At 43.3% G+C, this 27,912-nt stretch overlaps 1 protein-coding gene across 2 annotated transcripts in view; it reads left to right on the plus strand.

Annotated features, from left to right (window-relative positions):
* si (sucrase-isomaltase) overlaps positions 1 to 14,186 on the plus strand; it is a 130,942-nt gene extending 116,756 nt beyond the window's left edge. For both annotated transcript variants that reach the window (XM_067995363.1, XM_067995364.1), the window contains exons 46-49: positions 258 to 346; positions 1,562 to 1,611; positions 9,870 to 10,043; positions 13,871 to 14,186. In XM_067995363.1, the coding sequence (XP_067851464.1) occupies positions 258 to 346; positions 1,562 to 1,611; positions 9,870 to 10,043; positions 13,871 to 13,948 (391 nt within the window). In that variant the 3' untranslated portion in view covers positions 13,949 to 14,186. The remainder of the gene's footprint in view (positions 1 to 257; positions 347 to 1,561; positions 1,612 to 9,869; positions 10,044 to 13,870) is intronic.
* Positions 14,187 to 27,912: the final 13,726 nt, after the last annotated feature.

Here is a 27,912-nt window from a genome sequence, read left to right on the forward strand (position 1 = left end):
CCCTGAAATTTGAAGATGAGGCAAGAACAGTCTCAAAGGGAATGTGCACAGGAACATAAAAGTAGAATATAAGTTTGGGTTGAGTTTTTTGTTGGCATTTAGATGCCTAATTCAACATTTTCAATTCTATAGAAAATATATCAACACATTTTGTAAGAAACTGATTTGTTTGCCGGTCATTGATCTGTAACTTTAATAAAATGTATATGAAAACCTCAATAAAATCAGATTTAACTAAGAACAAGGTTATTTTACAGCCGAAGAAACTTCCTGGGACTACTCGTTGCCTTGGATGATAATCAAGTTGCTGAAGGCCGTCTTTACTGGGATGATGGTCAGAGCATCGGTATGTCAGCTTTTGATTCTTTTATTGCTATTCTTTGTTTTGTCTGGTTGTAAAATCTACTGTGGAAGCCATTACTGTTGTATAGAACAAAATCTATATGGGAATGCAGTGCTGTTTAGTCCCTTTGGTGGCAACTTTGAACAGATTTTATTGTAATTCATTTTCCTTCTCTCCTATCCTGAAGGCACTGGCTTTTATTGGAGTTTTGCTCTGTAGACACAAGCACCTTAACCAATGGCCAATCTTCATCTGTGTGCCTAGACAGCGAGTCTAGATGGCAGGCATCGCAGGCACGTCTAATCCCACCCTCAAGTGACATCCATCCTTATTTAGCAGTAGAGGTCACTGATTAGCAGTCAGAAACAGGAGAGGGAGTAGTACTGATTTTCCTTTCGTTCTCTAGACCAGTGATGCCAATTGTAGCACCTATCGGCTGATATCAAATCTGGGGCTTTCCTTGTTATTTCCCTGATTTCCATACTGTGCAGTGCACTTCGGAACGAAGCCACTTAGCTTTGCTGTAACAGTTATTGTTATTTCAGGGTATCAGCATAATAGCACACTGTGTAAAAAAAGTTGAACATGATATGTGTCATATGTCAGATTCTGGGATCTGTTTAAAAGAGAATGCCTGATGCATGAGAGAATCATCTGTCATAAGCATATGTGGGCAATAGAATGAAAAGAACATATGCTGTGAGGGATAATTATTTTTTCATTGCCACAGTATAGTTTGTGAGTCTAAGTGAAAATATAAATGATCTCATACAGATATGTAAATAGTCAACAATTAATCAGATTTGCCAACAATGCACACCGTTCTACAATTCCTTTAAAGCTGCACAAGAATTCCAGGGATTTTTGCAGTTTTGTGGGATGCCTCAGTACTTCCAGCTACTCTTTCACTTGTGGAAAGCCATCATAACTCACTCATGGCTGCCATGCTTGTGAGTAATGGGTCCTTCATGCTTGTGAGAGAACGGCAGTGGCTCACTGTCATTGTTTAGATATAATCCCCAGCATACCAGTGATGTATTATTGATGTCGTTTTACACACGCCAAAGATCTTTATAACTAATGGGAATATTTTAAACTCATAAAGAAAGTCAGTGGTGCACTGTTATCCATGCCACTTGCCATATGCAATCTTTATAAATGTCTGAAGTTCCATTGATATTACTTTTATCAATATTTTATTTTACTTCGACCTTGCAGATACAATTGAAAGAAGTGAATACTTTCTGGCTGAATTCAGAGCTGATAAGGTATGTAGGACCTTTTGATCTCAATTTTCCAGAGAAATTGCAGGTGTGGTGGGGGTGGGGGAGTGGAGGGGGGAGCTCCAAAAATCGTGGAAATCCCGAGTGGGTTTGGAACCCGGCTCCAACCCACCGACTTCTGGGTTCCCCATTGATGTGTCTGGGTGCGCATGCGCCTCCCAAATGCGAAAGTTCCACCAACAATTAAAGCCGGCGGGACAATAGTTAAGACGCTTATTTAGGTACTTAAAGTACTTAATTTTGTCCACATTAAGGCAGGGGTCCAATTTTGAAACACCCTCAGCGTGTTTCGAGTGCTGTGGGAAACACTCCATGTTCTGTCAGAAGTGTTTCAGCCAGCAGCCAGTAGGACATTCAAATGCTTGTTTGACAGATGTGGAGAAAAGGTGAGTTTTTGCTGCAGGGCACTCAGTTCTTTCACACAAACTTTTGGCTGCGAGATCTTTGTGTTTTCACTGAAAATTCTTACTTTCCACTCACAATTCTTCTGTTCGCACATATTAACAACTTTTCAGACCCCCTCAAACTCACATTCACCACTACATCTGAGGACGAGCAACATCACCAGCCTCACCAGGCACGGCGTGCACTTCAGCCACTTGCAGCTCCACAACACAGCGCTGCGCCACAGGCACCTGCACAAGAGCACAGAGGGCAACAACGGAGAGGGGTGCCGCATGAGGAGGCCCCATCCACATCTGCCACCCACATCGAGGAGGAGGAGGAGGAGGAGGAGGAGGAGGAGGAACCCATCGTCAGAGCAGCGGCTCACCTGGCTGCTCGTGAGGCCAGAGAGTCACTGATACGTGAACGGTTCTCCTAACATCGGAAAATGTGAACAGTCCAGTCGTCACACCACCTGGAAAGAGCAGCGCCCACACCAGATGGCCCACCCCTCCCTGCACAAAACAGTCCTGCAACTACACATACACCCACTGTAATGTGACCCAATGAGTGCCATCAAGGGCCCGATTTTAGCAGGGCTGCGGGTTCTCAGCGGATGGGCTAGCGGGTGCGTGGGTAACGCGCCCGGTGAAATTAGTGGGTTTCCCGCGTGATCGTAGCAGGCAAACCACTAATTGGATCCACTTACCTGCTCCTCCGGGTTCCCCGCTGCTGATCTGCGCGTCGGGCGGGCTGCACATGCGCAGTAAGATCTGTCAGCTGGAGGCGCTCTATTTAAAGGGGCAGTCCTCCACTGACAGATGCTGCAACCAATAGCAAAGATGACTGCATGGAGCAGCCCAGGGGGAAGGCTGCTCCCAGTTTAATGATGCCTCACCCCAGGTATCAATACCTGGGGTGAGGAGGAGGGGGAGGACAGAGATCTTCCACCCGGCGGGCGGGAGGAAGCGGCCCGCCTCCGCCACCTGGAAGGCCTGGCTCGAAGTGGCAGAGGGGGTCACCTGCGCCACCAACATATCGCCCACCTGCACACAGTGCAGGAGGCGGTCCAATGACCTCAGTAGGTCAGCCACAGTGAGTACACGTAGTCTTTCCCCTACACTCCGTCTGCCACATCACTGCCCCCACCCCACATCTCCTTCGGCACTGCCAACACTACTCTGTCACATCACCCCTCATACCCACTCAAACCCCATCCTCATCTTACCTGCACCTACTCACCTCGCGAGTACTCACCCCGCCACTACCACTCAACCCAATCCTCATACAATCTCATGGCTCTATCTCATACTCACCCTCTCGTGCATCTCCCTCACGGCCAGCCTCACTCAACCTGCCACCACCTGTGCTGCAGCCACAGGGCATGCATCACATATGTGCAGTAGGCAGCGTAAGGCAAACGTGTCGTGAGCATGAAGGGGATGCACAAGGGTGTTTGAGGGTTTGTCATGGTTGTTACTTATATTGAATTTCAGAACAACTCACATCACACATTATATTGGCACCACTACTGCCATGTCTTCGCGAATCCTGTCCGGTTTGTGCAATAATTCCCTCTCCTGAGGATCACTATGAGGACCCACCACTGATGCCACCCATTGTGTCACTGCAGAGTGGGTGTAGGTGTATTTGCAGGGCTCTTCTGCGCAGACGACTGAGAGACATCGGCGATGTCCCCGGTTGCACCCTGGAAGGCTGCGGAGAAGTTCGGGAGGGCAGTGGTGACTTTGACAGCGACAGGTAGGAAGATGGTGCACGGGCCAGCCAGGAGCAGCTCGGCATGAAAGAGGCTGCAGATGTCCACGGCTACATGTCGAGTGACTCTGAGCCTCCGTGTGCACTGCTGCTCAGAGAGGTCCAGGAGGCTGAGCCTCGGTCTGTGGACCCTGTGGCGAGGGTAGTGCCTTTGAGACGCGTCTCTCTCTGCGGTTGCGCTCCCTCCTGCTGTACAGGTGGATGTGTCACAGCACTCTGTTGTGGAGCTCCACGTGTCAGAGATGGATGGTGAGGCTGGTGATGCTGTTCGCCCTCCGAGGAGGTCATGACTGCAGCTGCGGCGGCCCCCATCCGCAAGATGTACATCTGAGGGGGTCCGCAAGTTAGGTACATGTCTCCGGACCCCGGGGTAAGTGTGCAGGTTGGTGACTTTAACCGTCAGGAGGAGGGTGGTGGACGCCAAACTTTGTCCCAAGTGACAGAGTGGCCTCCTGCAATGGGTGAGGGTCTCCCCCCCCCACCTGTCAAATGGACCTTTGCAGCTGCCACAGGCTGACAGCTGCAACACGTCCATTCGAGCTGGGAGTGTTTCCCCCAGTGTGGGAAACAGTCCCATGTTGTTCAAAAATACCACATAGTCCCTTAATCAGGTCAGTTAATGACCTGAAATACCTAACTAAATATTGTCAAGTGGCATCCCGCTGGCTTTAATTGCCTGTGGGATTCCCACCAGCGGGGGCTGCGCGCGCACGCCGGCGCGTCAGCGGGGAACCCGGAAGTGGGCGGGATCGAGGCGGAATCCGGTCCCGCTCCTGGATTTCCCGATTTTCGGGGCCCCCCCGACGAGAACGCACCCGATAGCGGGTGGTAAAATCGAGCCCCAAGTGTCGCCATTCATGGTGAACCTCATGAAAGGGCGCTATCACAAAAGCCAGTCAAGAATAGGCAAGACGTGGCAGCAACGGTGACAGTTATAAAATTTAATATCACTTTAACAAAAACTAAATATAAATGAAAAACATGACAGTCTGTCAAACACCCTTGTGCATACCCTTCATGTTCACAAAACCTTCACCTTTCTCTTCCGACTACTTCTACGTGGTGCATCCCCTGTGGCTGCAGCAGAGGTAGTGGCAGGTTGCTCATGTTCATTCCCTGACTGTTTAGATGCATTGGGCCTACGCCCTCTGGGTTTTGGAGCCCGTTCGGGCCCCTCCAAAGACTGCTCCACCTGTACCTGTGCAGGGGCAGATTCGGCCACCTGGAGAGAAGGCAGCATTGCGGGTACTTGTTGAGAGGGGAACAACGGGTGAGACTTGGTATCGCTTTGAGTGGCGTTCCCACTTCCATGTCCCCTTTCACCAACATCCCTCCCCGGGCCAGGGCCACATCACTCCTACCACTCTGCTGGACAACAGTTTGGAGGACATGTGTGAAGCCTTGTAAGGCCAGTGCTAGTGTATCTGTCTGCCTGTCTAAGGCAGCAGAATGTTGTTCAGCCTGAGTCCGATTGGCTGTGGTCAGGGCCTGCATGCACTTATTTGTGAGCCGTGCTTGAAGCTCAATGGAGACTAGCTTTCTCTCCATCGCAGACATTCTCGCACTTACCTGTGACAGTATCTCAGAGATTCCCTCACGTCCCTGTGACACTATCTCAGCGATTTCCTCACATCCCTGTGACACTATCTCAGAGATTCCCTCCTGTACCTGTGCCACCATTCCACTCATGCAGGATTTGGACTCCTCCATCCTCTGTGCTATAGTGCAGAGTGCGAGGAGCACCTGTTCCAGTACCTCGCAAATGTGCTGCTGTCCCTCAATCATTCTCCTTTTAAAGGATGGCCCCCAGGGTTCTGCATCTGCATCCAGCTGAGGTGTTCCTATGTTCTAGAGGAGTGCTAACACCGACGCGGACTCTCCGCAGCTGCCCCTGCCACCAGTGTCTGCTCGTGCTCACATGTGTGTGGTGACTTACCAGGTGCGAACCTAACTAACTGCGGACTAGGATCCACTGAGGTGTGAGTATCTGCGCTGGTGGATGGCTCGCTATGATGTGACAGTGCACCCTCAGAGGATGGCAGGTCCTCTGAGGAATCATCCTCTGCTGTCACAGCGGTCGCTGAAGGCCCTGTAAGAGAACAGAAAGCAATATTAAGCATCATCACAGATGTGTCATGTTGCGATGAGCATACTGAGGTGCTGAAGGTGGCAAGGCATGTTAACATCAATTCATATTGTGTGTGATGAATGTTAAAGTTGTGTCACCAGACGTTTGTGGGTTGTCAATCTCGGCGTCCCCGATGGACAGGCACTCGAGGGTTTGGCTGAGCTCCAGCGCCTCCTGTTCTGTGTCTATAAGGACGACGATTTGTTACGGCCTCCTCCGGTCCTCGCCCTCTCCCATGCATTTTGCGCTCTCTTCTAGAAGGGAAGAAAGAACTGATGTGTGAGTGAGTGATGGTGAAGTGGTCAGCCAATGAATGCATTGGTTTGGGTGAGGCTGACTGTGAAAGAGATGCATCAGAGGGGGAGTATGAGACAGAGCCATGACATTGTATGAGGATTGGGGTGTGTGGTAGTGGTGGGGTGAGTAATGGGGAGATGAGGAAGTGCTGAGGAAGTGCAGGTAAGTTGAGGATGAACCTTAAGTGGGTGTGAGGAGTGATGTGGTAGAGTCGTGTTGGCAGTGCAGAATGAGTTGGGGGGTGGGGGCGGTGATGTGGAAGATGGAGTGTAGGAGAATCAATAAGTGTACACACTGTGGCTGACCTAGTTAGGTCATTGAAGTGCTTTCTGCACTGGATCCATGTGCACGAGATGTTGCTGCTGCTGGTGACCTCCTCTGCCACCTCAAGCCAGGCCTTCTTGGTGGCAGAGGCAGGCCACTTCCTCCCATCCACCGGGTAAGACAGATCCCTCCTCCTCCTCACCCCATCCAGTAGCACCTGGAGTGAGGCATCATTGAATATTGAAGCAGCCTTGCCCCTGTGCTGCTCCATTGTGGTGTGCGAGTGTTTGCTGCAGGAAAAGCCATTGGAGCAATGACCCTTTAAATAGGGCTCCTCCAGCTGACAGCCTGTGATGCGGGTGCGCAGTCTGTCCGCTGCGCAGCTTTCGGACGGCAAACCCGGAAGCCACGTTAAGTGGCACCAATTGAATCGTGATCGAGAGGGACATTTTTTATTGGTCGGGTTACCCGCGCGCCCATTCACCCCTCCCGCTGCCATCCTGCCTCCATTCTAATATCGGGGCCTTTGTGTTTCAGAATTCCCAATGTTATTTCAATAGGCTGAAACAGAAGTGAAGAATTTTTAGGAGTATTTTTACAAAACTGCGCTCCTGGCAGAAACCCCCGCCCACTGGAGGTGTATGTTGGGAGCTTGGGCATGTGCCTCCCACAATTTTCCATCCATTCATTTTATTTCAAATTGTGCCAGGAGCATAATTTTATAAAATTATCATTCACATGTGCCTTTCTTTGTACCCAGAATTACTGTGGGCAATTATTTTTCACATCTGATGTCACATCACCACAGGTGATCATGAACAGTTATTATTGTATTTATTGACATATATCATTAACGTCAGGTAAATTACTTAGCAATGGACGTCTACTGAAAAATAATCCTGCTCATGGCTTCGGGATGGCATATCTCATTTGTTCTTTCATCTTGTGAAGATACGAGGGCACAAAATTCCTCTGGACTTTCTTTATAAGAAACCTCTTAGCATTGGTTAATCCTCTCTGTAAATATCAGAATGCCTGGCAGCTCAGTAACTCAGACCCTTTACGCTCACGAGGTTGAGTTCGAGGGTTGTCTGTCATTGGAACTCACCTGCTTCAGGTGGGTACATTTCATCAGTCTCTCTTAACATTTGCCTTGCAGAAGTAAAACATTCCAGCTCATAGCAGCAAAGAAAAAGGACACTGTCCACCAACCCTCCTTCAATTGCAAACTCACTGTATTTCAGGCATTAGTTCATCCTGCTTCAACTGCCAGTTTACCATGTTTCAAATGCCAGCTGCTACATACATGCAAAGCTAGATAATTTGTAAAAACTGACCAGCATCTTAAAAAGCACTGATATAACCTTAAAAGGCTGGTAACACAAATTCAGCCCTGAATATCGGTCTATGATATGTAGTTACACTGCAAGTGCAGTGGAGCATAAACTTGTCAGAACTTAAGCTGCAGGTCCTCCAGCATTTCATCACTTGGAAAGCAAAAGATTGTGACACTCATTATAGAGATTTTCTTCCATTTCTTGTGTAGAAATTGTGAGCTATTATGGATCTTTGTTGGAACTATCTGTTGCTAAATCTGATAAATGTCTAAATATTTTCAAAAATATTATCAGTGACACAGAGACACTCTGCTCTCTTCACCTTCTGGGTCAGGTTGACATTCTTGACTTCTTCCTCTCAGTTCATGTTACAATCATCTCCCTCTTCCCTCAGTTTATGTTGTGCTCTCCTCTATTCATGTGTGCACTCACCTAGAGACTTTCTTCCTCTTTGCTAGTCTCTCTCTTGTTCTTTTTCCAATCTTGCTTCTCTGCGCATTTTGTTCCTCTCCCACATGTGCTTCTCTGCTCATTCCCTGTTGCAGGCTATTCCCAATGCTGTCTCTCCCCTCATTCCCTGCCATTTTGTAAAGCCACCACTCCCCTTGCTCCCTAACTTACTGCCAGAGACACTTTTCCTCCTTCAGCTAGTGATGTGTGAGACTGTCTACCTCTTTCCCTTCATCAGTGTAGTGCCTACCCACAATGCAGAAAGCTTGACCTAAATAAATGCACAGTGTTTACCTTGCAATCATGTCTTGAATTGTTGGTGCTTCATTTTCTATAACTGCTTGATTGCTCGGGTAGCTGAATTGTTCTGTTTGCCAGGAGCTAGCTGTGGTGTTGACTTTTGTCCACAGACATAACAAGCAGACACAGACCTGACTTCATACAGACTTGTCTTCATGAAATGTATGCTACTAGCCAGTTATAGAGTAGTATGAGCTGAGGGAAGTTACACAGTAACCAGTGGCACAAAGTTTCCTCTTCCCAATGGGAGAAAGATGAATGGCAGTTTAAAAGAGAAATTAGAAAACTAAATTGTTAAGAATAGGGACATTTTCCCATTTTCCTCCAAGACAATGATTGACCATGGAACACTTAGCTGTTTCTGATTTTAAATACTAGAATCAATAAGTTAAAGCAGTACTGATGCACTGAGGGTAATACTAACATAACTCAGGGATCGGATGGAATGCCAGTTTTACACTCCGCCCAATATTACTTGCCGTTGACTTCAATGGGGAGTAAAATCGGTCAGGGTGTAAAACCAGTGTTGCACCCGATCTCGTCAGTTTCCCATCGAGCGGGTTAGGTTAAAATTGCCCCCTGCTGGTGTGCTTTTTATAAAATTTACCTGAATATCCAGTGTTAGAAAGGGCATTACATTCCCTAAGATGTACATAGATGCATAGAAATTACAGCACAGAAGGGAGCCATTTGGATATTATGCCTGTGCTGGTGCTAGCTCAACTGGAGTTATTTACTCTCATCCCAATTCCGTGCTCTTTACTGTATCCTTTTATATTCTTTCGTTTTAAATACTTTTCAGAATGCAGCAGTCCCTTATTCTTAATTATTTTCATTTCTCAATATCAATGGTATAAAAATTCAGGGTAATTTTGCAAGGTTTTGCTCCTGTACAGAATCTTGGTAGAGACAAACACAGTAGCACATGTGGAATTGCAAAATTATAGCCCTGATTTTCTGACCTGCACTCACCAGTTACAAGACTTTGCACTGGGAATGGAGTGTCTCAAATTATCCCTATTATATTGTCATTATTGTGTAGAAATCTGTTCCCAAAATGTTGATTTTATTCTTACATCCTCCTTAGCTTTTTATTGCAATTGTGCCAGCCAATTCAGCATTGAAATTCATTTTCTGGATTTATCTCTACATCGTGTGAGTCTTGGATGACTAATCCTTTACCAACTTGTCTAACTTCAGTTAAATAATATTAGCTGTCTTGCATCAACCCACTGTTGCCATTTTGTCGAAATGTCATTCATGGTATAACATCTGATTATCTCTGTGATCTATTTGTCAAATTACAGGACACATTGCAAACTAATATATTGCATGACAATAAGAAGAGTACTGCAAATGAGTTGAAACTGGGGTATCTCCAAGTCTGGGGAGCAGGGAACATTCGGCTTACAAACGTCACTGTAACTTATGAAAACAAAACGCATTCAATCAAAAGTTTTGAGCACAACTCTGAATCACAGGTAAGAAAATGTAACTGCTGCAAGGATGCACAGGCTCACATTATAAATAAGGCTGCTCAGATTTTAATTGACAGTCCATGATATACTGAGGAACTATCTATCTTTATTTTATCTTTATAGACACACATATACATACTTATGTACTGAATAAAGCACAGGAGAGCTGTTTGATCTCTAATTTATTAGTGGGCACCTTTTAATATGTTGTGGTAATCTTTAAAAAGAAAGAGAGAGTGTGTCACTATCATAAAATCATAGAAATTTACAGCACAGAAGGAGGCCGTTCGGCCCATCGTGTTTGTGCCGGCCGAAAAAGAGTTATCCAGCCTAATCCAACTTTCCAGCTCTTGGTTCGTAGCCTTGTAGGTTATGGCATTTCAAGTGCATATCCAAGTACTTTTTAATTGTGATGAGGGTTTCTGCTTCTACTACCCTTTCAGGCAGTGAGTTCCAGACCCCCACCACCCTCTGGGTGAAAAAAATTCTCCTCAACTCCCCTCTAATCCTTCTACCAATTACTTTAAATCTATGCCCCCTGGTTATTGACCTCTATGCTAAGGGAAATAGGTCCTTCCTGTCCACTCTATCTAGGCCCCTCATAATTTTATACACCTCAATTAAATCTCCCCTCAACCTCCTTTGTTCCAAAGAAAACAACCCCAGCCGATCCAAACTTTTCTCATAGCTAAAATTCACCAGTCCTAGCAACATCCTTGTAAATCTCCTCTGTACCCTTTCTAGTGCAATCACCTTTCCTGTAATGTGGTGACCAGAACTGTACACAGTACTCTAGCTGTGGCCTATCTAGTGTTTTATACAGTTCTAGCATAATCTTCCTGCTCTTATATTCTATACCTCGGTTAATAGAGGAAAGTATCTCATATGCCTTCTTAACTGCCTTATCTACCTGTCCTGCTACCTTCAGGAATCTGTGGACATGCACTCCAAGGTCTCTCTGTTTCTCTACACTTCTCAGTATCCTCCCATTTATTGTGTATTCCTTAGCCTTGTTTAACTCCCCAAGACCCCTTAACAAAATTAAACAGGTACAAAGATTTTTTGTTAACAGGAATATATATTGTTCTGTCCAAATAAAAATAAAATTCTCCAAATTTTTGTGCTGTTCATTTGTTCATTTAAAAAAAAATCATATTAAGGTAACTTTTATGAGACTTTGCTCCCAATGTTGGAGTCCTGGGCAACAGGAATGCAGATCTGGGAATCGAGCGTGGATATCAGTACATCCGATTTGCAGTATTCCTAATTTTAAGCTTATTAATTTAAACAGCCAGAAGGTTAGTAAAGGCACAATTGGGCATGCTGAACTCTGTGCTCAATTCTCCAGTTTTTGCTCCCATTGCATGATACTCCACACAGGGATTGAAGTCTCAGAAAATTTACCCCATTATCTTATTGAGTTAATACCCACATAGTTTAACAATGTGATGGAGTTGAATTAACATACACGGTTCATATTGAATCATACCTCAGTTTGTGACTATATTTCTTCCAATGTTTTTTCAGCTTCCTTAAAGATGGCTTCAGTAAATGCTTCACACCAGTGCTCTGATGATATTATCAGCACTCACTTTTTAAACAAAAAGATACTCAATCCTGACAGAATAAAATAGAGAGGACATTAATCATAATATTTTGTAACCATTTATTTTTAACAGCGATCCTGATAGTGGAACTCTTTTATTGATGTTTATCCTACTGAGTTGTGTCATAATCTTAAATATTATAAAGACAGATAACTGTAAAATATCTACATCTGTTGATCACCCATTTTTGCACTGTTTAATGTTTCAAACCTGTTGCCTAGAGAGTGCTGGGAGCTAAGGGGGCAATTTCAACCTAAACCACCAATCGGGAAACTGATGGGATCAGGTGCAACACTGATTTTAAACCTCGCCCGATTTTACTCAACATTCAAGTTAATCCTATGGGTTTCCCACCTGGCAAGTTAGGTTAAAATTACCCCCTTAAAATCACACTCTGCAATGGACTGAGAGTCTGGGCAGCTCTGAAGTCAATGGAAAGGGTATAATCAGGTGGGCTGTATAACAGGCAGCCGATCCATCACTGACCGTTTTATGCCCCTGTCGAAGTTGAATTTTACCCTCATTGTGTAAAGTTGCCCCTGATATGACACCATGAAGTTCCACTCCAATGCTGTCATGAACAGAAAGTGCTGCCCAGGCTCTCAGTCCATTCCAGAGAGTGAGTGTTACTGCTGCCAGGCACTGTCTAACCAACAGCTTTGAAATCCAAAACACAATAACAAGGGACAACTAAGAGATACCAATAAGTGTACTTTAGAATGTACTTCCCCTTTAAGTATAAGAGAAAGAAAATGTGGGTATAGTAATTGGACATTCCAGGTAAAATGAAATCATCCCATTTATAAGATTATCCCCATTAAGCAAAACTCATTAGTATTGATTTAAATACATTTAAAATCAATTACAGTGAGAAAATTCCCAACTTATATGAATGTCCTATTATTCCTGTCCCCATTAACTGGCATTAAGTGAAATAAAAGGATATAATATTTCAGAATCAATGTGAGACAGAAATTGACTTTTGAAACAGAAGACAGCAAAAGGAATACAATTAAAAAAAGTATAAATCGCAGAACTCATAGAATGTGATATAATACAGAAGCTACATCAGTTAGAGGCCCAACTGAGTGAATCTAAACATTGATTCATAATGCTACCTCTGGACCTAAAAATATAAATATCAGGATCTAATATACTGTCTAATTATGCAAAAATAGATGCTGACACAAGCAGTAATGGTAGATTTATTTCTGATAAATCCATGACGATTGCTGATAAAGATCAAATTTTACATATTTTACATATTTAAAGGATTTTGGGAGTGATTTTTATCTTCAGATGTGAGTCAGTTATAATTTAGTTTGTACTTCTTTAAGACTCGCCTGAATTTCATGCAAATAGCATTCAATGGGGTAGAAATTTGTTTTGGCCTATTTCCGGGCATAGAATGGTTGACATGCTGTGAGTGCACGCCAGATTCCAGAGGACCAAGGCTCGACCGAAAGTGGGCCTCGGGCCTTTTCAGCCTTCTGCCCACTGGCCAATTGCGCCACTGATACCATCCAAATTTCCAGGATCAGGTGCATTCATAAATCAGGTGGGCATCCATGCCATTTGTGTCACAGCTGGGACACCCACATGGGGCTGGGGGAGGGAACTAGCTGCTGAGCTTTGCCATCTGAGGTGTAACTGGTGGTAATTTGGGCCGATGATGTCATGGTGCAAGTCTCACCTCTTTTAGTGATGCCCCCACCTGCCTAGATATCATCCCGGATGTGACCAAAACATTGCAGATTTTCAGGGTCTGAATATGAAACGTTCTGCCACATAAGGCTACCAATGTAAAGTCTGTTGAGGTATTTAAAAGGGAAATAGATACTTGGGGAAGTAAGGATATTAAGGAATACAAAAAGGCAGGGAATTGTGATGAAAGCAATAGTGCTGCAACAACTAACTAAAATGGTGGAATAGGCTCTATGGGGCCTAAAGCTTACCACTATTCCTATGTTGGGATGTTCTTAATGCCATTTCAACAAAGGAGGTCTTTTTTTAAAATCACCATTACATTTAAAAATTGTATAATCAAAAGAGGACTTAGTAATTTTGGTGCCAGTTCCTCCTTTAACTATTTCACTTCCTTCACTGGTAAGGCTTTAATGGAAGCAATAAAATTATTTATCTGCTTACCACTCAAATATTGGGCAGTGCACTTACTGCCACAAGGACATCTACCCTTGACTAATTCTTTTCTTTCATTTACAGGAACTCTTTGTTCGAATGACAGACTACGTTTTCCAGATCAATAAGCCATTAAAATTCGTTTGGAAAACAGTCCCATGAATATCTATTAAATAAGCTTAAATGAGAGCTACTGGCATGTTGATAATTTTTGGGAGAATTTTTTTTTAACGTTTTGATTAATGAAGATTTGGAAGGGATTTCTTGAAGAAAAAATCCTAAAATGAGGGCAACAATACAATGTGTTGCAATAAAGTTTTTAGGAATTTAATGAAACTCTGTTCAAAGTCTTTCCTTGTATTGCATTTTTGAATTAAAGAGCTCTTCATCACTTCTAGAACTGCATTAGAATTGTTTTTACATTGGTTTACATATTGCATGGTAATGCTGTTGTACCTTTGTCTTGCATAACACTTACAGTAGCTTATAGTGGCCCCAATATTTAGAGGGAGGCGAGGAGGGTGCATGGGAGGCTGAAAACAGCCAGGGAACACATCGAGGCTGGGGATGCGGAGGTCCTGCCGAATTTAACGGCAGGACCTCATTATCATTTTTTTCTTCCATTTCCTGCCCAGCAGCCGGCCAAACTGCCAGACTGGCCGGCTTCCAGACAGGAAAACCAACGGCAGGAGGTTGCAGCCAGGGATCCTTAGGGACGGTTCCTGGCAATTGGGAGGGGGGAAGGCCAGAGATCAGCGTTTGTGGGGGAGGGCGGTGGTCGGCCACGATCACAGCATGGAGGGAGCGAGAGGCCTTCAGGGCTTGGGGGGGGATTTCAGCAATCGTGGCAGTGGGAAGAGAGAGGCTGCGATTGGCAGTGGGGAGGTCTAAGGATTCCTTGAGGGCCGGGGGGGAGCACTCCCACTAGAGAAGGCAATTACCTTCTTGAGCTGGAAGCTCCTGCTTCTCTTTCACTGCCGTGTTTTCCGCGCCTTGGGACGCCACGCTACCTGCTGCCGCAAAAATGGCGGCAGGCGCGAACTCAGCGGGTTGGGGTTGCATTTTTCATTTTTAAACCCCTCCCCCCCACCACCCCATCGTGGGGTGGGGGGGTTATTATCGAGGCCCATGTATCTGTCAGCATGATTCAGTAGTGTTACATGCATAAAGATCATGGTGTATTGTTGGTGGTGCATGTGGGAGGGAGGGAGGGTAGCTGGTCAGAGGTGTTCAAGGGCAATTCCGCCTTCTCTTGGGAAGGATTAATGCTTTAAATCTACCGGAACAAATAGTACAGTATCACATGCATTTCTGAAAGGGTACTGGCAGATAGCCATGGTTATACTGAAAGCTATGTCAGAAGTTATTTACATAAATGACTCGGACTTAGGCACAAGAGGAAGTTTGCTGATCATACCAAATTAAAGGAGATATTATGAACGCAGAAATTCAATTCAATACAAAAAAATGTTAAGTAGTACATTTATGGAAACATAACAATGAAGCTAAGTACACCCTAAATGGTATGATTCTTAACATAGTGGAAGAGCACAGACCTCTGAGGGTGCAGATACATAGATCTTTAAAGATGGGACAGAAGGTACAAAAGGACATTGGAATAAGCAAATGGGATTCTGCATTTTATTAGTAAGAGCATTGAATATAAAAACAAGGAGGTGATGGTGAAATTGTACAAGAGATTGGTTAGGCCACAGTTTGCTTGCAGTACTGGGCATCCCATTATAGGAAGGACAGGGAAGGTATATAGTAAATATTTGTTCGAATGATAGCAAGAATGAGCGGTTAAAGTTGTAAAGAAAGGTTTGAAAAATTTGAGTTATTTTCAATGGAGCAGATTTAATAGAGATTTTCAGAAATAGGAACAATTTTGACAGGGTAAATAGTGAAAGACTGATTGGTGAATTGGTAACAAGGGCACACAGAATAAGGATTATCACCAGCGGAATGAAGAGAGTAGTTCAAAGATGGTTTTTCCTACAAAGGGCTATTATAACATGGAAAACTTTATCACAAATAGATATTAAGGCAAAGACTACAACATCATTTCAAAGGGATTTGGATAAATATTTGAAAAAGGAGAATATAAAAGGATACAGCAAAGGGCGTGGAAATAGGATTATATAGCAGTTAGCCCTACCACAGGCTGATGGGATGAATAGGCCTCTTTCTATGCTGTAATTTCTGTGATTTCTCATGTAATTTCTCATCTTTGTTACCTCTAGACTTGACTATTTCAATGCTGTCCTGGCGGCCTCCCATCTCCATAAACTTGAACTCATTCAAAACCCTGTTTCCCGTATCTTAACATGCACCAAGTCCCGTTCACCCTTCACCCCTGTCCTCCCGGACCTACATTGGCTCCGGTCCTGCAATGCCTCGATTTTAAAATTCTCATCCTTGTTTTCAAATCCCTCCATGGCGTCGCCCCTCCCTATCTCTGTGACTTTCTCCAGTCTCTTGCGCATCCCCGATTTTAATCACACCACTATTGGCGGCCGTGCCTTCAGCTGCCTAAGCTCTGGAATACCCTCCCATAACTTCTCCACCTCTCTACCTTTCTCTCCTCCTTTAAGACGCTCCTTAAAACCTACATCTTTGACCAAGCTTTTGCTCACCTGTCCTGCTATCTCCTTATGTGGCTCGGTGTCAAATTTTGTTTGATAACGCTTCTGTGAAGCGCCTTGGTTATAAGTTATATATAAGTTTATAAGATATTAAGGGGAACGGATAGGGTGGATAGAGAGAAACTATTTCCGCTGGTTGGGGATTCTAGGAGTAGGGGACACAGTCTAAAAATTAGAGCCAGACCTTTCAGGAGCGAGATTAGAAAACATTTCTATACACAAAGGGTGGTAGAGGTTTGGAACTCTCTTCCGCAAACGGCAATTGATACCAGCTCAATTGCTAAATTTAAATGTGAGATAGATAGCTTTTTGGCAACCAAAGGTATTAGGGGATATGGGCCAAAGGCAGGTATATGGAGCTCGATCACAGATCAGCCATGATCCTATCGAATGGCGGAGCAGGCACGAGGGGCTGAATGGCCTACTCCTGTTCCTATGTTCCTATGGGATGTTCTACTACATTAAAGGTGCTATATAAATGCAAGTTGTTGTTGTTGATCCTATGTGTGTAGGCAGGGAGCTGTTGTTACACATACAGTTCGCACCACTCTGCGCATGTGCTGCCAAACACACACACAGATGTGTTCTCTCCTAATATTAAAAAGTTTCCATTCTACTTTTGTAAAATGTCCATTGGATTGGCTGGGTAATTTTAAAATGTGGCTTTGGCGCTGGCTGGTGTTATTCTACACATGAGGCAAAACCTGAGTAATAAGAGATTATCTCTTGGAGGTGGTGTCACACCTCTGGACTTCAGTATACTCAAGAGTCAATTCAGGACCTGACTTCTGAGTTATATTACCATTCTCATATTGATGTGGACTGAAAATCACTGCACATCAACACAGAAATGGTAAAGCCGCCTCTGTCACTTTTTGTTACCACATTTTATGCTTTAAAACTGCTAATAAAAGACATTTTGAGAGCAGACACTGTATAAGTTATGACATGATGGAGTTCAGCTGTAGCAACTCAATGAACAGGAATGGCATCTGTAGACATCAAACCTGGAGCTTTCCATTCACTAAGCCACTAGGGAATATGGGCATAAGCACACCACTAAACCAGTCGGCAATCTGACACATAGTTCTTATAGGCTTATAGTTATGACCCCATACCAGCTAAAGTTAAATCATACACTTACAATTTGTAAATTCTGTCATTGGAACCACCTATAGGGGGCATTTCCTCTGTTTGGTATTCATAGCAAAGTCATGGAAAGTCAATTTTAACCCCAAGAACGGGTGGGTTGGGGGCAAGTGGGAGGTTAAAATAACAGCTTTTTGGAGCGGGACTGCATCCCGACTCCAACGTGCCCTCTTCTGGGGTTAACCTAGGATCTGCGTGCACAACGGAAACTCGGAAGTTCCGCCCCCACTCAAAGCCCGTGGGCCGATATTTAAAGGGCCAATTCAGGTAGTTGAAACACTTTAGTTACATAACTTTTTGTGGATTCTGCAACAGAAAGTGATTTAACTGCTCCTGAACATGTCTCCCAAGGCTTCTGCAACATGCCATTGAAAAGGAGGCGAGTTGCAGCGGAAGCTCATTTGGCTCTTTAAGCCAGTGTTTGACACATCTCAATAAAAGATGACGTAGTGCAGCTGGGCACTCAGTTCTCTCAGACAAATGTTTGGCAGGGAGTTCTTTGTGTTTAGACTGAGATTTCTTTGTTGAGACTGAGAATTTTTGTGTTCAAACAAATTTACCTACATTTTGGCGCTCCTCAAACTGACAAGATCAGGATGGGGGGCGCAATGGATCTATTCCAGATGGGGAATCCATCGCCAGAGCAGCAGCGCACACTGCTGCCCGTGATGGCAGGGATTCCTCCATCTCTAACAGGTTTTCATAATGAGATGTACAAGTTGAAGATTTTGAAATACTCTGACTGCCTGGAAAAACCACCACCACCAACCCCCACCCCCCTTCATTTGCACAAGACAGTATTCAACCATGCATTCACCCAATGCACACATCCCCAATGGGTGGCACCATGTCTTGACATTCAAGATGAAGCACATGAAAGGGCGAGTTCACAAAAGGGACTCAATAATGACTAAGATGTGGCAGTGGTGGTGATAATGATTAAATTTAAAGTGCCATAACAAAAAAATATATAAATTAACAACACGACATCTCGTCAAACATCCTTCTGCATACTCTTTGTGAATTACAGTTGCATAGCCTTTCTCTTTCTACTGCTTCTACATGGTGCATCCCCTGTGGCTTCAGCAGATGTATTGGCAGGTTGCTCAAATCCTGGCCCTGACTGCTGGGTCTTGGAGCCCATGAGGGTCCTTCCAAAGATTGCTCCATCTCCACCTGTGCAGGGGCAGACTTGGCCATCGGAAGAGGAGGCAGCATTACAGGTACTGGTTGAGGAGGGAGCAACGGGTGAGAGGTAAGAGCGCTTTGAATCAAGTCCCCACTTCCATATCCCCTTTCCCCATCATCTCTCTCCCGGGCCAGCGCAACATCACTCCCACCAGGCTGGTGAGCAGATGTGCCGTGTTGTAAGGCCATGGCTAAAGTGTCTGTCTGCCTGTTTAAGACGGAAGACATGTTGGCATCCAGAGTCTACGTGGCCATTGACCTGGCCTGAATGGGTTCATTTAAGACGCATGCTTGAAGCTCAATGGAGGCTACCATTCTCTTGATCGCAGACAATCTCGCACTTACCTGTGCCACCAGTCCGCTAGCGATTGCAGATTTAAATGCGCACACTTGACTTCCGGGTTCCACCCACCCGCTGATTTCCCGGCTCCAAGTTAAAATCCAGGTCATAGAATCACAGAATCATACAGCACAGAAGGAGGCCATGCAGCCCATCATGCCTGTGCCGGCTCTTTGATAAAGCTATCTCCTGCTTTTTCCCCGTAGCCTTGCAAATTTTTCCTTTTTAAGTATATATCCACTTCCCTTTAGAAAGTTACTATTGAATCTGCTTCCACCACCCTTGCAGGCAGTGTATTCCAGATCATAACAACTCGCTGAGTAAAAATATTTCTCCTCATCTGCCCCTTGACTTTTTTGTCAATTATCTTAAACCTGTGTCCTATCGTTACCGACACTCCTGCTAGTGGAAATATTTCTCACTATCTAATCTATCAAAACCCCTCCTAATTTTGAACACCTCTATTGAACCTCCCCTTAACCTTCTTTGCTCTAAGGAGAACAATCCCAACTTCTCTAGTCTCTCCAAATAACTGAAGTCCCACATCCCTGGTACCATTCTGCTAAAACTCCACTGCAACCTCTCCAAGGTCTTGACATCCTTTCCAAAATGTGGTGCCTAGAATTGGACACAATACTCTAGCTCATAAATGCATTCTTTGTACTTCTCCTTATGTCTCCAGCAATATTACAAGGATGTCAGGCTGCCAACTATTAATCTGGTTTCTAAAGCTTGTGGTCCTTTAAGTCAGAAACTTAGTTTTTTAAAGGACTGATCGAATCATTAAGTGATGAAGCTGTAATCACAAGAACCCTGCAACCAGTGAATAAAATAAATAAAACTGTACTTCCACACTGTGGCTGCCTGATGACTTGAACTCCCTCTACAACATTAAATTGTTTGCAGACTGTCTCTGAGTCTATTACAAATGTATTGAAATTGATATATCCATTTAGATAAACAGAAAATCAGTAATGATCAACCAAAAAAAACTGCTGTGTATTTGCAGCTGATGCCGTACTTTGTTGCCAACAGAACACTAGTGTGAAATTTTCCATTTTCCACACAGGCTATCCTTGAACCTTTCTGAGTGAGATTACCAATTTGTGGGGAATATATGCTGCAACTTTATGTCCATTAGAAACTATATAGAATTACAATAGAAACTTCAGCACGGAAACGGCCCAACAGGTCTATGCCACTCTTTATACATGAGCCTCCATCCACTCTAAATACCTCTTCCCAACCTGCCCCCATATCCCTCTATTCCCTTCTCACTCGTGTATGCATCAAGCCTCTCCTTAAATATGTCAATGTATGCATCAAGCCTCCCCTTAAATATGTCAATCCTATCGGCTTTAACCACTCCATGTGACAGGACGTTCCACATTCTCACCACTCTCTGTAAAGAAATCCCTTCTAAATTCTTTATTTGATCTATTAATGGATATGTTATCTTTATGGCCCCCTTGTTTTGGACTCACCCACGAGTGGAAACAGTTTTTTCCACATCTACCCTATGAAACCTCTTCTGAATCGTAAAGACCTCTATCAGGTTTCTTCTTAATCTTTTCTTCTCCAGAGTAAAGAGCCCCAGCCTGCTATCTTTCCAAAGAGTTGCATTCTTTTAATTTTGGTAACATCCTTGTAAATCTTTCCTGCATTTTCTTCAAAATCCTTCAATTGTGATTTCAATGCCCTGACTGATATTTATCCCTCAACCAACACACAAAAACAGGTTATCTGGCCATTATCACATTGCTGTTTGTGGGAGCTAGCTGTGTGCAAATTGGCTGCCAAGTTTCCAACATTACAACAGTGACTACACTTCAGAAGTACTTCATTGGCTGTAAAGCACTTTGGGACATCCTGAGGTTGTGAAACGCGCTATATAAATGAAAGTTCTTTCTTTCCTTTCAATGGTAAGGAAAATCAGGCAGAGTGTATAATGGGCGGCTGATCCTCTACTGCCTATTTTAGGCTCCCATCAAAGTTGAAAGTTCCGTCTAACATTACCTCCCTACTTTTGTACTCTATCCCTCCAGAAATGAACCCCAGGACTTTGTTTGCACTAAATATGGCTTTCTCAATTGGCATTGCTACGTTTAGTGATTTATTTATCGGTATTCCCAGATTTCTTTCCTCCTCTAACAAATTCAGTTGTTTTATTTCCCAAGGAATAAGTGGCCTCCTTATTCCTCTTACCTAAATGAACCACTTCACACTTTGTTATATTGAATTTCAATTGCCATTTATCCACCCACTCCACAAGCCTGTTTATGTCTTCTTCTATTTTGGTGCAGTCTTCCACATTATTAGCGAAACCACCCGTCTCCAATTTAGTATCATCTGCAAATTTTGACACTGTACTTCCAATTCCTGTGTCCAAATCAGTTATGTATATGCGGGAGCTCGCTTCCCACTTTCTGTCATTTTGAGAAACTTTCCTTAACACCTACCCTCTGTTTTCTGTTTTGTAGCCATCTTTGAATTCATTTGCTATCTGACCTTAGTCATGAATCTCTTATCGAAGGCATTCTGAAAGTCCATGTGTACCATATCCATTGCACTGCCATTGTCTATTCTTTGTTACTTCTTCAAAGAATTCAATATGGTTGGTTAAATAAGGCCTTCCTTTTAGAAATCCATGCTGACTATGTTTTATTATTTTCTCTGTCTCTAGATGTTTTGTTATCTCATCGTTTAAGCAAAGATTCTGGTATCTTTCCTACCACTAATGTTAAGCTAACTGGTTTATAATTCCCTGGATTAGTTCTATTTCCCTTTTTGAAGGTACAAATTACATGTACCGTCTGCAAGTGCTCTGGCACTATTCCTTTTTCTATTGAACTTTATATATGGATACTAGTGTCTCTGCTACCTCCTGCCTTGTTTCTTTGAGTATCTACTGGTGGAATCCATCTGGACCCAGAGTTTTGTCCTCCTTAAGTTTGCCTAGTTTGACTAGCATTTCCTTTCTTTCTATCTTAACTGTTTGTAATTTCCTTTTCATTAGCCTCTTCAGTGAAAACTGAGGCAAGTATTTATTCAGTATTCCTGCTATTTTAGTAGAATTTCCTGTGAGTTTATCCTACTCATCCATTCATGGCCATAAGTGCCTTCGATAAGGTACCCCATAGTAGACTCATGACTAAGGTCAGAGCGTGTGAAGTCAGGGGAGAAGTAACAGAATGGATAGCAAATTGGCTACAGAACAGAAAACAGAGAGTAAGTGTTAAGGGCAGCTACTCAACCTGGCAAAAGGTGGGAAGTGGTGTTCCACAGGGATCGGTGCTGGACCTCTGTTGTTCACAATTTACATAAACAATTTGGACTTGGGAATCGGAAGTACAATTTCAAAATTTGCGGACGGCACCAAATTTGGGGTGTAATAAATACTGAGGAAGACAGCGACAAAATACAAAAAGACATTAATAAACTTGCAGAATGGGTGTGTAATTGACAAATTAATTTCAATATAGATAAGTGTGAAGTGTTACATTTTGATAGGAAGAATAAGAAGGCCACATACTGCTTGGATAATAAGAATCTAAATAGAGGAGCAAAGGGATCTAGGAGTATAGATACATAAATCACTAAAAGTAGTGACACAGGTTAATAAGGCCATTCAAAAAGCAAACCAAGCACTGGGGTTCATTTCCAGAGGCATAGAATTTAAAAGCAGAGAAGTTATGTTAAATTTGCGTCGAACCTTGGCTAGACCATGCTTGGACTACTGTTCACAGTTCTGGTCTCCATATTATAAAAAGGACATAGAGGCACTGGAGAGGGTGCATAAAAGATTTACTAGGACGATACCAGAACTAAAACGATATACTTATCGGAGAAGGTTGAACAGACTGGGGTACTTTTCTCCAGAAAATAGAAGGCTGATGGGTGACCTGATAGAAGTCTTTAAGATTATGAAAGTGTTTGATAGGGTAGACATAGAGAAGATGTTTACATTTGTGGGGGAGACCAAAACTAGGGCCATAAATATAAGACAGTCACCAATAAATCCAATAGGGAATTCAGGAGAAACTTCTTTATCCAAAGAATGGTAAGAATGAGGAACTTGCTACCACAAGAAGAAGTTGAGGCGAATAGCATAGAAGCATTTAAGGAGAAGCTAGATAAGCACACAAGGGAGAAAGATATACTGATAGGGTTAGATGAAGAGGGGTGGGAGGAGGCTAGTGTGGAGCAAAAGCACCGGCATGGACCAGTTGGGCTGAATGGCCTGTTTCTGTGCTGTAGACTCTATATAATTCTGTGTAATTCTAAACCCATCTTAATTCTTCCTCATGCTCCTTATGGGGGTATACTTCACTATTTTTTTTCTATTCTTTGATATTTTCATTTCCTATTTGCCTTCCTAATTATCTTTTTTACCCCTTTCCTAAGCTCTTCCCTTTTGTCATCCTCTCCTTCATTGTTTGTGTACTTTGCGAATACTTTTTGTTAGATCCAATTTCACATTCACCTCTTTATTTATGCATGGCATCTGATTCTTGGCTAGTTTGTTCTTGTTTTTAGTGGAACATATTTCTTCTGAACTTTAATGATCTCTCCTTTAAATATTGCCAATTGTTGTTCTACCTCTTTGTCGGTCAATATTTTTCTCCAGTTTACCTCCCTTAGCTCCATCTTTATTCCCTCATAGTTGTTTTTTCCCAAACTATTACTTTGGTCTTTGTAATATCTATATCTCTCTCAATCATTATCTTAAACCTTATTATATTGTGATCATTCTCTCTAGATATTCTCCCACACTTACTTCTCTTATCTGCTCTGGCTTACTTCCCATTATTAGGTCTCATAGTGCTTCCCCCCTTGTTGGGCTTCTTACAGTTTGGGCTAGAAAGTGGTCTTACGTGCATTGTAAAATCTCCAACACCATCTCCCCTTTCGCTCCCTCTCCTTGCTAGTTTATTTGGGAGTAGTTGAAACCCTCTGTGATTATGATTTTGTATTTTTTACTAATTTCACAAATATGCCTATATTTTCTCCCTCCATCTACTTTCCACTATTTGGTGGTCTCTAGTACACACCTATTAATGTGACAAATCCCTTCCTATCTTTTAATTCAGTCCATATGGATTCTGTTTCTATCTGTTTGATAGTTATGTCCTTTATTACCACTGCCATTGACCCAGACTTTGCTGTGGCAGGGCATCGAACAGCGTCTGCCATTAGTTAGACTTGCTCTTGCACATTCAGGTTTTTAAATTTTTTGCATGGCAAGTTGCTGAAAGTGCGAGCTGATAATGGCGCAGTGAGGGAAACAGGGCATCTGGGACCTGAGTGAACAGGGCAAACAACTCTCCTTAACCAATCAGATTGAAGGATTGTGAAATTAACAGCACAAGGACTGAGAAGGAAGTGTAGCATCGAGTGGGGGAATTCAATGTCAAATCAGGTACAGAAAGGGAAAGAAAGAAAGGGAAAGAAAGATTGGATAAAGAGAGAGAAAAAAGAGACAGAAAGGAAAGGTAAGAACAAAAATGTAAAATTTACTATTTTACATTTTTTGAATCTAAAACAATTAAAACATGAAGAAATGAGAATCCACACTTGTAATCGTTAATTTTCAGTACCAGAGAGGTTGATTGGCAGTAACTAACACTTAGCACCTTGTTAAAAGTGTACTTAGATAGAAATGGACAAGACTTAACTTTCTGTGGTGAGTTTAGTTTGTATCTATCGCGCAAATACAGCAACTCCACGCCGTTCGATGCATTTCAATGGTGAGGCAGACAGTGAGATGCCGTTTTTGCTAAACTAATGGCGGAGCGGCCCAGCTCGGACAGAAACTTTTGGATGTTTGAGTTTATTCGTGCATCTGCCCCTCGCCTCAAGTTGCTGTACCATTTGCACATAAATAACGGCGACGCAATTAGCCTCACCGTTATTTTGATAGCAAAATCTGGGCCATTGTGTTATTGCTGATTAACACAGCTACCCCACCACCCCTTCTTTCATCCCTATCTTTTCTAAATACATTATAGTCTGCAATATTATACTACCAATCCTGTCATTATCCCTATTACATCTGTTCCCTCATGGCCTCCAATTTCTTTTGTTTTGCTGCTGATGTAGGGGAGCGGGCAGGAAATTGGACATGAATTTAGATTTGAGGTTAGGATCAGATCAGCCATGATCTTATTGAATGGCGGAGCAGGCTCGAAGGGCCGATTGGCCTACTCCTGCTCCTATTTCTTATGTTCTTATGCTTTGCACATTGCTAGATAGGCAATTTAATATGCCCTTATTTTTCAGTACTCCTGCTTTATTTTTAACAGATATTATATTATTACTTCCTATAACCATTTCTGTTCTGAGTATGTATGTTATTTATCTCTTTTTGTACACTGACCTTTGTTCTCATCGCTTCTTTTTCTTACTATTGTTTCCACCTGAACCCTTTCCCCCCTTTACTAGTTTAATTTAGATCCTAGCTTCTAATACTCCTTTAGCATGACCTCCTCTTTATTCTTTCCTATGTTGTTGTTTCCGACATGGACAACAACTGGTTCTTCCCCCTGCCTTTCCAAGTTCCTTTCCAGCTGCTTCAACCTATCTCTTACCCTGGCACCAGATAAGCAACACACCCTCCTGGACTCATCACAGTGCCATCCCACCCGCAGCCTTCTTCCATATCTCCACAGGTACCAAGTACATCACACCTGTTGGACGGGACCAGTTTCTGCAGTTCCCCCTTCTCTGCCTCTGCTAGGTTCTCCCTACCCTGCTGTCAGTCATGCACTCTTCTTCCTGTACCTGTATCTCTCTTTGTGGTGTCACTGTGTTCTGGAGTAAAGCATCCGGATAAGTAGGTTAAGACTGCTCTGCACTCATTTTCTAAAGGGTTCTTATTGTCGGCAGAGGGCAAAAAAACAGTCTAGACTTGATTACAATCTAGATTCCAGAGGTAAAAGCGCACCATGATAACTCACTGTAACACCCATATCCTCTCCATCACCAAGACTGCCTACTTCCACATCCGTAACATCGCCTCAGCTCATCTGCTGCTGAAACACTCATCTATGCCTTTGTTACCTCCAGACTTGACTATTCCAATGTCCTCCTGGCCGGCCTCCCACCTTGCACCCTCCATAAACTTGAGCTCTTCCAAAACTCTGCTGCCCTTATCCTCACTCACACCAAGTTCCCTTCACCCATCACCCTTGTGCTCAATGACCTACATTGGCTCCTGGTCTGGCAACGCCTTGATTTTAAAATTCTCTTCCTTGTTTTCAAATCCCTCCATGGCCTCACCCCTGCCTATCTCTGTAAACTCCTATATCCCTCTTCGCTCCTCCAATTCTGGCCTCTTGCGCATCCCCGATTTTTATCGCTCCACCATTGGCTACAGTGTCTTCAGCTGCCTAGGCCCTAAGCTCTGAAATTCCCTCCCTGAACCTCTCCACCTCTCTACCTTTCTCTTCTCCTTTAAGACACTCCTTAAAAACTACCTCTTTGATCAAGCTTTTGGTCATTTGACCTAATGGCTCCTCATGAGGCTCGATGTCAAATTTTGTTTGATAGCCCTCCTGTGGAGCACCTTGGGACATTTTACTATGTTAAAGGTGCTATATAAATGCAAGTTGTTGTCTTGATTTCAAATTGAAATACCTATCTAATGTTTGATATAAAGTATATAATTAATAACCCTGGAATACAATCTGCAAACCTTTTGTTGCGCTGACCATAACTTACTCACAACTTTGTCGCCATTGAGTTATTATGTCAACCTACACTTATAGTATAGACAGTATCCCATAACTCTTTATCATGTATCCCCTATCTCTTATTAGGATGTGTGTTCAGAGTTACTGAAACATTTGAAATAGGAGGGATCACCTTGCAATGCTTCAATAATGAAAGGTATTTCCACACTTCTCATTCTCTTGTCTCATTCAGCTATGCCCAGTTACAGCCTCTCCTAGAGCATGTATAGCAGCATGAAGAATAAGTATCCATTAATTGCTTATAGATTCTCAGTGTGGAATCAATTCAATTGCAAACCATCATTCAAAACAATCAGTATGGCGGACTGCTCTATATTCAAAGAAGAGACAAAGTGGTGTGGTTCCTTTTATCATGTTAACATTAAAAATAAAATATGTGAACTCTGCAGATCACATCATCAAGTTCTGGTTGATAAGGACATGGACAGAGCACAGTTGGGGATGATCAAGAGGAACACCACAGCAAAACCAAAGACAGAACTGGTGGGAATTTTGACAATGCCACTATCCCACCAGACCCACCTCTTTCCTTGACATTATCAACAACCACAGTATTGTGGACTATCTGTAGTGGAAGGAAAGAAATTATCAATGAGAACAGTAATGGGAGATCTGGCCATAGGCAGCTTGATTTGCAGGGAATCCCAAATGGTTTTGTACCTCCCAAGTATTAGGGTAAAGGACCTAATGGAGCACATGCAAAAATGCTGAGAAAGAGAAGGAAGTCAGCCTGATGTCATTGTTCATGGAGAGAGATTGAGGAGCTAGATTCTAGATGAAAGTGTAAGACCTTGAGTAATTTTAGGATTACTCTTGGTGCCAGGTGCTGGACCAGTTGGGGAGAAACAGATTAAATACTGCAATGTGTGGTTAGAGAGATGAGACCCTGAAAATCTACAATCTCGCTCCGTCATTGTAACCACGTTGCGGCAAGACTTCTACCCACTGGTTTCATTCTGTTGAAATTCTCTTTACCAGTATAAAATAGGCTGGTGCCCGTGCTCACAGGTACCCGCTTGGTGGGGGAAGTGGTTGGCTCCTCATGTTCTACAG

The sequence above is a fragment of the Heptranchias perlo genome, chromosome 13 (genome assembly GCF_035084215.1).
Source record: "Heptranchias perlo isolate sHepPer1 chromosome 13, sHepPer1.hap1, whole genome shotgun sequence".
Lineage (NCBI taxonomy): Eukaryota > Metazoa > Chordata > Chondrichthyes > Hexanchiformes > Hexanchidae > Heptranchias > Heptranchias perlo.